The sequence below is a fragment of the Dasypus novemcinctus genome, chromosome 3 (genome assembly GCF_030445035.2).
Source record: "Dasypus novemcinctus isolate mDasNov1 chromosome 3, mDasNov1.1.hap2, whole genome shotgun sequence".
In the NCBI taxonomy this organism is placed as follows: Eukaryota; Metazoa; Chordata; class Mammalia; order Cingulata; family Dasypodidae; genus Dasypus; species Dasypus novemcinctus.
Window position 1 is genome coordinate 157436193 of NC_080675.1, and position 13625 is coordinate 157449817.

General features: G+C 43.5%; 1 protein-coding gene across 1 annotated transcript in view; it reads left to right on the plus strand.

Moving 5' to 3' along the window:
• ADAMTS17 (ADAM metallopeptidase with thrombospondin type 1 motif 17) overlaps positions 1 to 13625 on the plus strand; it is a 386843-nt gene that overhangs the window by 267982 nt on the left and 105236 nt on the right. The window contains exon 15 of the mRNA XM_058294624.2: positions 3932 to 4052. Coding sequence (XP_058150607.1) covers positions 3932 to 4052 — 121 coding nt within the window. The remainder of the gene's footprint in view (positions 1 to 3931; positions 4053 to 13625) is intronic.

Consider the following 13625-nt stretch of genomic DNA (forward strand, 5'->3'; position numbering starts at 1 on the left):
AAAAGAAAGTAGTTTGGAGTCATGGAAAAAGTCAAATTTTATTTTCCATGCCTCCATTCTGAGGAAATTACGTGTTGTTTAGCAAAACAAGGATGAAATCAAGAAAGAGGAGGATGAGCACTGCAGGAATTGGTAGAACTAACCCAGGAGTCCAATAAATCCTAGGGTGATGATTGAGCAGCTGGCCTGAAAGCATCCAGTTAAACAAGAAGTCAGCAGCCTCCCTCCTTCAGGAGAGAGAGAATGAGGCAGTAGTTGGAAGATAGCTGTTAAACTGAAGAAAACAAGTGCCTCTTCTCCCAACCAGAAAAAAGCAAGGACTGTCAAAAACTGTACAAGAAAGCTCTAGTTCAAATTAGGAGAAAACTAAGTCATATCAAGTTCAGGAATAGGTCACTGTCAAGGGGTGAAGGGCTCATAAGAGGAAGGCAGGGAGCCCTTCTTGGAAAACAAAATCTCTTACTCCCTGTCTTGCCCAGGGCCCATTTTGATAAGAGGGAGTTAATTCTATGCTTTTATTGAGCACATGTTACATATTCAACTTCATGGCAGCTAACACGGGCATGGGGAGAGAGGACATGATTGCAAAGAATTCTAAGACAATCCTCCATGTACTTATAGGCTGTTATGAAGATGAGTAAAACTAACGAACAACTAGATGTGAAGGCGATTAAAAGCAGAAGTGGTTCAGTTTAGACAAGGCAGAGTTCCTGGGGTAATTTTATTTACTCATTCTTCCAATAATTATTGAGCACATGCCACAGCTAGAAGCTGGAGTGAGTGGGCACTCAGTGTGCCCATTTCTGCCTGCCCTCATCCCATATACAGACCACAGTGAACTAGAACATTCATGCCATCAAAGAAGCACAGTAATTCCAGGACTGAGAGGGGTTAAGAAGAAAATAAAATAGTGTCACTGAGAGACTGAGTAAGGAGTTGTGGCAATGGGAAACTGTAAATAGGGTGGCTGTGGCAGGGCTCTCTGAGGAGACAGCTTTGGGAAGACCTAGGAGCAGCATGCTCCCTGCAGGTGGAAGCAGGAGCTGAGGCCCAGGGCGTGAGGGTTCTGATCAGCATCCAGTTTTATTCAGAGTGACTGGAGGGTCTGAAGCAAAGGAGTGAAGAGATCTTATTTAGAGACAATGACCACGGTGGGTGGAAACTGGGAGATCACTTAGGGGACTATTGCAGCCATTAATATCACTGAAGTGATGGGGGCTGGCAGGGACAGGCGTGGGGGTGGGAAGCGGTGGGAGTTGGTGTACAGTTTGGAGCGGAGAAGGTAAAGCTGAGGTGATGAGTCAGGAGGATGGGATAATGGAGGGTCTTAAATTCATAAGTGTGGATGTGGTTTGATGGGCTGTGGGGGTACACAGCCAGGGGCCTTCTCATCTCATCTTCTCATGGGAAGGTGATCTGGCAGCAGTGGGGAGAAGACTGACCTGATGACAGTTGATGTCCTGAGTTAGGAAGGTCGAAGCTAGGGGAGCTGTCAGGAGCATGAAGAAGAAAATCTATCTGAGAGATTTTCAGAGGAAAAAAAACCACCAGGCTCAGCCACCAACGGGGTGTGTCAGGAGAAGGGAGAGACAGATGAGGTTGGAGGGAAGGCTGCCCTGTCTGTCGGCTCCGGGAGGGATCAGAACTGAGGAGGTCAGGAGAGAGCCACTTTGGAGAAGTGGGTCCATTGAGTTCACTGTTTTGGCTTGAAGGCCAAGCAAAGTTTCCCAGCATACATTCAGGAACGGGAGCCCAGGTAGGGTGGAGCAAATATCACGGTTGAAAATTTGTCTGCAGGAGAGTGATTGTCGAAGCCTAAAAAGAAAGTGAAATTACCAAGAAAAATCAGAGACTAGCAGTAGGGGAGCACTTTGGGAACTGCGCACTTCTGGGGAATCAAGGAAGTGAGAGGAAGGAGGAGGAACAGGCAGAAGGGTAGGAAGAGAATCAGGCACCGTGTGTTGCAGACACCCCTCCCTTCCTGGGTTTCTTTGGCCTCTTTGCGCACCTCTGTCACAGCATGGACCCAGGTGTGTCTGCAGGTTTCCACATTGGCCTGTCCCTCTGTCTTAGACCCCCTTATTTCCAGTCAGTCACGTATCAGGCACCCAATAACTGTGGGTTGAATAAATGTATATATACATAGTCACGCAACAACAGAGCCTACAGAGAGGTCAAACAGACTGAGAATTGAGAAATAGCCACTAGATGTGGTGACCAGGAGGTTGCTTGTCACTGGAGATCTCCAACAGAGCAACATCAGGATATAGGGGGTGGACTCCAGTTTCCATGTTGCTAAGAAGCATAGTTGTTCTTTCTGAGCAGAGTGGCTGCACTGTCCATGGGCTTTTCTCTCCTCCTCCCCCTTCTAGAATGTGAGTCTGAGCACTAAAACTTTTCAAACTTCATTTCAGTGTTTTACAGGGACTGTCTTTAGCAAGAAGACCTAATGCTCTCACCATCAGTTCCACGCTGTCGCTCGTCTTTGATTAATTGTGCTGTGGAGTGGGCTGGCCCCTTACGCACACCCCAGTGAGTCAGCAGAGCATGCTCCAGCCAGCAGAGGCTGACCAGGGGCTTTCATAGGCCTCCTGTGAAAGCTCAAAGATGGGGAACAAGGATTCCTAGCATATGTAGAAAAGCAACTGCCAGGGATCATAGAATAGTATGGAAAGATTTTAGAAAGCTTATTGTTTGGAATTTCCTTGGGTTTGGTCCTCTAGTTCTCTTGGAGCACCAAGCCCCATAAATGCTCCTTGAACATTCGGAATTGATAATATCCTAATCTCGCTACCATTTCAAAACAAGTCCCAGTGTCTACCACAATACAAGTTTAGATGTTATTTTGCCAGATATAAAATTCTCGTGCATTTTTTTTAAAGAAAAAACAGGCATATGAAGCCTTTTCCCACTCTCTGTAAACCTACTTAGGGCTGTGCCTCCCCAGCCCATCAAAGCTAGCAACTATCTCTCTTCTGCTCTAGAGATGCTTTTTTGAAAAGGTCCAAGAGGCAGAGAGCCCTCTTGGACTAGGTCTCCCTAACCAATGTGGGAGCTTAAACCCAGCACCTGTGGGCTCCCCAAAGTCAGTGTGATCCCTGCTGTATGTTCTGAGATGAGTGGCTATTGCATCTAAGCTACCAGTGACTCAGAGCCCAGAGGGATCAGGAATTGTAGGAAATTGTGGCCCACCCACCCTGGGCCCTCTGCCCCCAGGCAGCTCTGACCACACTAGGACATCCAGCTTTAACGTGACTTCCCTGGGCCAGAAGTACTATACACTTCGTTGTTGGAAACTGAGGCACAGTGGTCTCACAAGGAGAGACGTGCTGTTTCCATGCACCCTAAGGAATGCAGTAATTAAGAGTTCCTGGCAAACAGGATGAAGCTGTTAAAGACTGAAAGAAAAGATGAGCATATACCTTTTGTAGTAAATAGAACACTTAGACTTTGTACCTTAAGATAAAATTTTTTGAGTTCCTTAGAGTGCCTTAGTAATGCTAATAGTTAACTGCATGTTGCTGCTTGCTGTCACGTAGACTGGGGTATATAGAGAACCCCTTGTAAACAATAAAGTTGTCTGATGAGTCTCTACGTGCAGACCCCTTGGTCCTACCTCTCTCATTCTTCCTTTCTTTTTCTTATTTTCTTTCTCTTTCTTTCATTCTCCTTTTTCTCTTTCTTTCATTCCTGATACCCTTCAGGTCCAAATCTCCAACACTTTGTGACTACATTGGCATAAAGATGAATATCATTCTGGATGGATCCTCTTAAGTGACTTAAAAGAAATCAAAACACTCCTGTAGGAAAGACTCCTGGGTCCTGGGCCCTGCACCTTTTATGCCTGGTGGAGACCTTGGCCCTGCAGGGACATCCTCTGTCAAGCCCTCTCTATCTCCATCCCAGAATAACCCAGTGCTCTGTTGTTTAGAAAATCGGCTGTGATGGCATCATCGGGTCTGCAGCCAAAGAGGACCGGTGCGGGGTCTGCAGTGGGGACGGAAAGAGCTGCCGGGTGGTGAAGGGGGACTTCAACCACACCCGAGGCACCGGTGAGTACAGGCCTGTGGGCCTCCCGGACAAATGGACAGACGAACAACAAGGGCCAGGTGCCTGTGGTCCTTGGCCCAGAATTCAGTGACTGAGTGTTCCCCCTGTGTTTCCTATTTAAGGGATGACAGTGATCAGTGATAAGGGGTAGTTGACCCGGCACCTCAGGTTTATGATTTCTGAAAACAAAGAAAGACATTTGGGGGAGGGGGGAAGGTATCTTCATTTTAATTCCCAGGAGCGGAGAGCTGACCTGTAAAAGGAAGCAGTCCCTGCACTCGGAGGCTATGTAGGTACTGCCCTGTCTGATGAGCTCCTAGTGAGTCCTTGATGAAATGTTAGCCCATCTCCTGGGTGCAAACAGAGGAGGTGGCCAGGACTCCTTCCTAAAGTATTTTGACTTGCACTTTGCTTCTAAATTTTCTGTCAGTAAATGTATGACAGCTTTTATGTGTGGCTGAAAGTACAGCATGTACCTGTGTATGAAGCCATGTGTTCATATGCCTCTGCCGACTCTGCTTTCCAAGTGGCTGACTGACCCTCTCTCCTGTTTCCCAAGTGTGGAAATTACCCCAACATTGTCCTCAGAGAGACCTTTCAAAGTTCACTTGGCGGGCCTTCTTAATCTTTCCGCTTGAGCCATCTTCACAGCCATGGCTGCTCGTCAGAGGAAAAGATGGTTTTCTGATCTCCTGTGGTGGAAGATACCAAGCTGGCATGTCCAGGGAAGGCTTCAGGGTGAATACTTAATGAGGAGCATGAGGCAGGCAAATCTCCAGGAGAGGGAGCTTTTCCCAAAGCCTAACTGAGTGTCCACTCCCCAACATCAGCTAAAGTGCGCTGGACCACACCCTCTCCACACCCCAGGCACTTCCCATCTGCCCTGGTCTGAGTCAGACAGCCACATGCATCCCCTGCCAGCTGCCCCTCAGGTGCACAAGGCAAGTAGGCACTGGAGCATCCTCTGAGGACATGGGAGGAGGGGAGCTCTGAAGGTTCTCAGGGACTCTCAGACCCCAGTAAATGAGGATCATAACCACAGAGTCAGCAAACAGCAGCAAATCAAACTTAGCAAAGCAATTCCAGAGTGTGGTTATCCCCACCAAATGTGGTTTTGAGAAATAACCTGGTTTTCTTTCTTTTCGAATACAAAATAATTTTAACTTCCATAGTTTTTACATAGAAGCTCTTCAGTTTGGTTCCACCAAACATGAGTACAGAACCACCATCATTCCTCCCCAAAACAAGCCTGTGGAATAAGGCAGAGGAGAAATCAGATCATGCTACCCCTGTCCCTATGGACATAAGACCTGGACCAGAGGAAACGTTCCTTCTAGATATGCTGTGGAAAGGGCAACCTGTCGCAGAAGCATTTTGCAGGAAATCATGAGAGTAAAACCAGAGGTGATTGCAAGTGTAAAAGCATTGCATTTCAAGCCCAGTAAAGGCTGGTTTCAAGATTTTAAAGGCAGGGCCCAGTCTGTGATATGTGAAGCACATAGGAGAACCTGTGTCTGCCACATGGCCTCTGGGTAACCTCAAGAGAAGGTAAGGCTGGGGTAAGTCAGTTTAGCAGAAATTTTCCTCTAGAGCTACATATCTGGAGTGTAGAGAGAACATCCCATCCTCACAGAGTGTTTATTGGCCAGCACTGCTCTAGAACTTTGATACTTTCTACAATTTGTCTTGACATTTTTTATGCCACTTTCTCTATTTGCACCCCAACCCCTGGCTTCCCACGAGATTTAACCAACTACAGCTGTGCCAACAGGAGCAGTTAGGGACCAAACCTCCTTATTTGGCAAGAGATTACTGTTTACTATTGATCTTCAAAAAAAAATAAGCCTGAAAACCATTTATTTACATGGAATACTATGCTGAGCTCCAATAACTAGAAAGCACCAATAACTAGAAAGCACTACAGTTATACCATTTGGTGGAAGGTAGGTGGGGTCCAGCCATGCCAGCCCTATGCCCTGAGCAGTTCTGTGGGACACTAAGGAAGGCTCCATCACACACCTTTGAAAACCACTTCTGTGTGCAATGGAGCAGCTCACTTAATGGGAGAACCCGGATCAAGGGCAAAAGTATTTCCATCTGTCCCAGAGTCTAACCTGTCCATTGACCTTCGGTTTGGGCCTGGGCAGGTTCATCCTCTGCCTTCCCTTTCTCCATTCCACGAGTGCTGGGCCCCCTCCAGGCACTGGGGGAAGATGGGTGGGTGTGGAGGGCGCAGACTTCCTGCCAGTGAGGCACTGCTTCTGGCTCTGGCAGCCAGTCCCCCACAGAGGACATACAGCCATGGCAGTCCCCCTTGGGTAGATGTCCCGCCTGGGCTTGCCACTTAGTGTATATCCAGCGGCAGAGGCACAAAAGGCTCAGCAAGCCTTCAGAAAAAGACAAAATCATCTTACCTCCACCTACCTACCTCCACCTACCTGTAAGTGTTCTGTCATTCAGAGGGATTGTCAAATGTTACATCCTCGTTTTACAGTGTGAAGAATGTCCAATCCTCACTGTTAGGGTATGTGAGCATGTACTCAAATCTATTCATATCGTCTTTATTGAAAATGCATATGTAACATTTGTTCATGCACAAATGAGTCTCTGACTGCACAGCTAACAGATTTCCACTAAACCCAACCCTGCAATAATAGGCTGACAGATTGAAATGCACACAATTAGAGATACTGGCAAGTCCACAAGACCACGCAGCCAAGAAACGTTTACTCGGCACGACATAAGCACCAGGTATGGAGATAGATGTACAGGTAACTGTCACCACATAGGTCACAGTTGAGAGGGGGGCTCCCAGGCAGACAGACAGCTCAAGTCCCATGTGATTGTGAGTTAGGAGCTATGGAGGCCCAGAGTTCTGGTGGGACACCTCATGCAGACCTGCAGGCACAGGAGGGGGACCCCAACCCTTTTGGGGCAAGTCGCAGCAGAGATGGGTGGAGGGCATTTCTGTCTGAAGGGGAGAAACACATTCTGTGAGACACAAGGTAGAAATCAGAAGTGGGTCACTCAGACAGAGTGCAATGTCGTGGAGTCATGAATCCTATCCATTTAGATAGGAAGGTAACTTTCATCTCTGCCCAGCTCTAAAGAGTGGCGAAAGGAGGGGTGTCTTATCGCCCTTCAGGCTGAGTATCAAAGAGAAATACCATTCCCAAAAGATAAAAAAGGCTCACATGCCAGATTTTTTCTGCCCAGTTCTCTGAAGTCCCGACCCCTGCCTGAACCCCTCTGGGTCATCTTCCCTCACTCTCTGAGCCGAGAGTCCAAAGCAGCCTCCCTGGTGGCATGTCCAGCCCCAGCCTGGGGTTCTCCCCTCTGTGTCCTTAGAGATTCCAGCTCAGTGGCCAGGAAAATGGTACCCTGACAGTAGGTTGTTTTGAGCCTTGAGGCTGCTCCTTCTAACTTTGAGTAAATGAGGTCCTTGACAGCTTCTCTATAAAACAAATCAACTCCAATTGCGCAGCAGGTTCCTTTTTGGGTAGATAGGCCTCACAATTGGTCAAGCCCTTTCATCAAGCTGAAACCACTGAGTCACTTGAACTTAGCCAGTTGATAGTTGTGGTTTAGTGCTTTCACTTCTTGCACTGAGCAGGTATTTTAATACCTCCATCACCTGTATTCCATCCTGTCCCTCAGCACTAGAAAGCTGAGTGATCAGACTCAAGGTGACCGATACCCATGACATCAGGACATACCTGGACTGAAGACCCCACCGAGAACCCACCAGATGCCCCATGAACTCCAAATCCACTTGAGCTTTGTTCTTGAAAAGAAGAGACAGTAATTTCTTCAAAGAGAAGGTGGCTTGTTCTGTCTCTCCTGAATGTAGATAGATCCCTGTGCCACTTATTTAATTATGAATTACTTTTAGAATCCTTGCCAGGGGCAAGTTCTGTGTTCAGGTCCCCAGATATGGGGTATAGACGTGCCACAAGGAAATTCACTGTCACGGAATAACAGGTAACAATGCGTCTTGACACTGTGATGAAGAACTACCGTATCCGTTAAACGAGCTACAATGTATTTCTTTTTCTTAGTCAAAAATAATTTTTGCATGAAGGTACCCAAATACGTGATGACAAAGGTTTTTCCCAGATGTTTCTCATGTAAGATGTCTTGGTGTCACGTGTAGTCCTTGCGATTGCCTGCTCGGTGTGGAGTCTCACCTTGCTTACACACCTGAACGTTCCCTGAATAGAGTCGATGAGAATGGATCAGGCATGAAACCATGGATAAACACAAAGGCTATGTATCATTTCCATAGTTACACTTAAGACCGCTTGCCAAAAAGAAACATGATAACACAAAATGAACTTTTTAAAAGCTTAAAAAAGATAAGTCATGGAATCGAGAGAACTAACAGAAACCATGATGCCAGATTGAGCATGAGAGGTGGAGCGCCTCCACCAGCCAACTTCACACTGTCTTTAATTTTTAGAAGAAAAAAGTTGATTTGATATTTTCTACCATTCGCTTAATCATTTCTCTTCTCATTTCAAAAAGTATTGAGAGAGCTCATGTGTGTTTAAAACAGGGAGGAGGTGATAGATGTAGTTAGTATTTTACGTTAGCTGTGACACATCACTACTAGCTAGCAACCTGTATGAAGGTCTGGAAGCCGTCAAGTGGGCCTGAATCCTTCCCTATTATTTCTTCTCAAGTAATTGCCTAGAACTTTGACCCAGCAAAATAGGGTGGCAGTGTTTTCTCGACTGTGGTGCTAGAACATTGGAGCACTTTTTTTCCGCCAAGAATACCACTTCTCAGGTAATGAGACACCCTAGTTCGTGAGTCACACCTCAGAATGAACCAGTGGCAATTATGAGGCTCCTAATGGAATAGGCATAGCTAAAGTTTCCCTACACTGTGGGGGGGGGACGATAGGCTCTGTGGTCTGCATTGCTGCACAGCCATTTCACTGCCCTGGGGAATGCCCCAATGTGCCAGGGCATATCTTCATTCCGCTCGTGCTAGAGCAGATAAAACAGAGATGTACCAGAGAACTTAGGGTCTGTCAGCACTTCCTCCAAAGCAAGGTTTCCATATAACTGGACAGGATAACCCTATGTGCAGAAGGGTCCTTGTGCTGCAGGTAAAGCCTGGACCTTGCACTGTCTGGTCTACATGGCCCTCACATTTTGAGGGGCGATTGAGAGTAGTCTTGCCTTCTCATCCAGGGGCTTCCCAAGAATACTCCATTTGACCCAGAAACCACCTCCACAGGCAAACACAGATAAGAATTTTCTTACAAGTCACTTTTGTAAAAAGGAAGGAAAAAAAAAATACAAGCTTAGATAAAAACTTAATTTGTAAGTTAATTACACAAAAAGGACTTGCATTTTAAAAATACATTTTATACAAGTTGGGGAAAGGAGCCAGTACACATATCCAGGGTTTTGCTTCTATTTTGTCATGGACCTATCAGCTCAATGGTTTTCTCCCAAAAGGTACCTTTAGTGCTACTGAAAAAAACAAGGAGAAAATTTGTGACAACTGAAATCTTCTAAAAGCAAGTCTGCAAAATTCAGACAAACACAACTTCATAGGAAAATTTTCTCATGGCTAGGTAATATTAACCATTCAGAAGATTTAAGGCAGTTTTAAGGTCAATATAACTTTGAAATTCCATTCACTAGTCTTTATGCCCTAAAATGGCAAGTTCTCGAGAAAAAATGGCAAAGGCATTGAATTCTATCCATGGCTTCCTCATGAAACCAATTCCAGTTCTTCTGATTGGATTTCTTCTTCTTCATGGCGGTGACTAGAATGGAATGATTCCAGAGATAAAGGCTGGCTACCTTACCTAAACTGTGACTTAATATTGTAAATTCTTAGAGTCAATCTGCCCTTTTGATATATTTCATCCCAATCACTATGGTAGTGTCTGGCATCTCCATCATGGGAACTTTGGTCTGAGGGACGTCAGGTGCTTTGGTGATAGAATTCTTTCCTTCTGGTCACTCTTCCCTTAAACCACAGGGTGGGCTTCAGCTCTGGGTCAGATTTAGGGCCATTAGAAAGAGGACAGCACATTAAAGATTTCATTGACTTAGTCAATGAAATCTTTAGACACAGGACATGCATTTCAATTTAGGGACTTTAGTTAGTTCCCTCTATACTGAGACTAGAGAAACTTATCTAGAAAGAAGCCAGTGCCTTTCAGAGTTGCTACTTGGGTGAGAGTTAAGTTTTAAATCTAGATATGGTGGCCATGCATTCATTGCAAATGTACCTTGCCGTGGGATGTGGGCAGATATGTCTGTTGGCTCAGATTCAGCAGCCTGGTGATGCTAACACCAAGTAGAAAGATTCCACTTGAACAGCAGCTTCTTTTATTTATTTATTTATTTATTTATTTATTTATTTATTCCCCTCCCCTCCCCTCCCCTCCCCCCTGGTTGTCTGTTTTCTGTGTCTATTTGCTGCATAACAGCAGCTTCTTGTAGAAAATAAGTGAGTTCCACAAGCCAATCCTGTTCCCAGATCTTTTTGTGGTTTAAATTAGATTCTGTTGAAAAAGGTTTTAATCACTTTGCCTCTGAGCAATTTTTGTTTTTGTTTTTGATACTTTACTGTCTTGTATGCCTGGAATTTGTGTTTAATAACCTCAGAGAACAAGTAATTTTTTCAAGCTACACAGAAAGAACAGACTTATCTAAGGAGAAACAAATAAAACTTGATAGCTGTAAAAGATATTTTTGTGGCCTAACTTTTTAAGTAAGGCATTATTCCTAAAGCAAATACTTCTTGAATGCCTTGTCCTCACCCTGTAACAATTGGATTGATCTATCAGGATGGATCAGGGTACAAAGATTAGGCAACTGCTGCCTTCAAACTGGGCTATGTTTATGTCTGTGGAGTATCCCTAACTATCAAGTAGAGCATTTATGTGTAACAGTCTGAGCCTGGGTCTTACATGACAATGTCAAGGCATTTGTTTTCAAGACAGACAGGCTTCATTCAAATTTTAATCCAAAATGACTGATTGAACACATGTACACATCTTCTACTCTTCCCAAAATGACCTTGAAGTGAAAGAAAGGATGTTTTTAATGTGTCTAGGGAGAACAAGGATATCAGGTAGAAATCCTTACATGTATAAATCAGAACATGCTTGGGTATGCTGCAAGAAAAAAGCAAGCATAAACAATGCAATCCCAAACCTCATTGACTTAGCACAAGTTTGTTTCTCATTCCTGCCACATGTCTGACATGGGTTGGCAGAAGGCTGTGAACACTGGGGTACACGCATGGACCTAAGATCATAGAGAGAGACTTCACCTGTTCACCTCGGCAGGAAAAAGGGAACCTGGCAAACCACACCCTGGTGCTCTCGGAGCTCCCGTGTGAGATTGACAAATGTCATTTCCACATAATTTTCTACACCCATCTCACTGGTCAAAGTGGTCACACATTCACACAAGTTTCAGATGGGAGGGAAGTGCAGTCCTACCATGCTAACTAGAGAGAGACTTGGAAATGTTTGGTGGTCAGGACCATGGCGTAGCACCTACAGCAAACCTCTCTGCGTTCTGATATTTTGGTTGCCAACTCATATCAAGCATTTGTGGTGGACAGACAGCAAGCCCCACCCACATACAGAGACCCACATACAAAGGCCTCATTCTTGAATGAGAGCCTGCAACACAAATGGAAAAAAAAACAAGATGAACTGAAAAGATGATCCATGGGAAAAACAAGAGAACTCAAATGATAGAGTTCCAAATATCTAGGAGCTATTCTTAGAAAAATTTGCAGTAATCGTATATACATAAAACAAGAAAGTAAGCCATAAGAAAAAAAAAACCAGAAAACAAAAAGTTGATCTTAGAAATTAAAAAATATAACTATCCAATTAAAACCTTGTTATGAAAGAACAAAAAGAAATAACAAATGACACATGAGAAAAAAATGTTTGAAACAAACAAAGTAGGTAAAGAGTTGGTGTCCAAATACATTTTTTTTGAAAAGCAACTATAAATCAATTTGATAAAAGCAAAAAGACAACCATTAGTGATACTAATGATACTAATGTCCTTCTTGGCCATTCATTTATTCATTTTCTGAAGAAATACATATTCAGATCCTTTGTTTATTTTTTAATTGAATTATTTGCCATTGAGTTGTAAGCTTTATATATTCTGGATAGAAGTGACTTATCTGACAAGCATTTTCTCCCAGTATGCGTGTTGCTTTTTCATTTTCCTAATGGTGTCCTTAGAAACATAAAGTTTTTCATTTGTATACTCCAGTGTATCTTTCATCACTTGTGTTTTGTTGTCAAACCTAAGAAGGCTTTGCTTCACCCAGGGTCACCAAGATTTACTCCTAAATTTTCTTCTGAAGATTTTATACTTTTAGTTCTTAACTTTAGGTCTGTAATCCATTTGAGTTAATTTTTATTTATTGTTAGAGATAGGGGTCCAGTTTCATTCTTTTGCATGTGGATATCTAGTTGTTCCACCTCTGTTTCTTGAGAAGACTGTTCTTTCGCCCATTGAATTAATTGTCTTGTCATACTTGTTGAAAATCAATAAATGATTTACTTTTAGACCTTCCATAGTCCATTGATTCCTATATCTATCCATATGCCAGAACAATACAACCTTGATTACTGTAACTTTGTAATAGGTTCTGAAATCAGGAAATGTTGTCTTCTAACTTTGTTCTTCCTTTCAAGATTGTGTTAGCTATTCTAGTTCCCTTACAATTCCATGTGAATTTTAGGATCAGCTGGTCATTTTCTGCAAATAATTCAGCTGGGATTTTGATAAGGATTGTATTGCATCTGTAGATAAATTTGGGGAGTCTTACCTTCTTAATAATATTGTCGTCTGATTCATGAACCTGGGATGTCTTTCCAATTATTTATATCTTTTCTAATTTCTGTTGATGATATTTTGTAGTTTTAAGAGCATAATTTTTATACTTCTTTTGTTGAATTTACTCCTAAGTATTGATTCTTTTTGATGCTATTTAAATGGAATTGTTTTCTTAATGTTTTTAAATTGTTCTAGTATATGGAAATATATTTGTTTTCTGTATATTGATCTTGTGTCCTGCAACTGTGCTTAGCTCTTTTATTATTTCTAATATTTTTATTGGATTCCATAGGATTCTCTATATACAAGATCATATCATCTGTAATAGAAACCATTTGCTTCTTTCTTTCCAATCTGGATAGCTTTATTTCTTTATCTTGCCTATTTGCCCAGGTGTAGCAGTTTGGTATTGTTTATGAATTCCAAAAATAGATATTGGATTATGCTTGTAAACTGGTCTGTTCCCCTGGGCATATTAGATTGTATTAACTTCAGAGGTTTCACTTTTACTTGATTAAATTATGATTAGGGCTTTGATTGGACCTCATCAATAGGACATTGAGTCCCTGCCCCCTTGGTGGACAGAGAAAATGACATGGCAGAGGAGAGAGGGGGAGTTTTGATGCTGGCGCCCCAGGAAGTAAATGCACAGAGAAGGAGAACACAGAGGAAGAGAGACGGCTCATTAGAGGGATCCTGCAGCCCTGGAAAGAGGAATGAGCCATTTGCCTG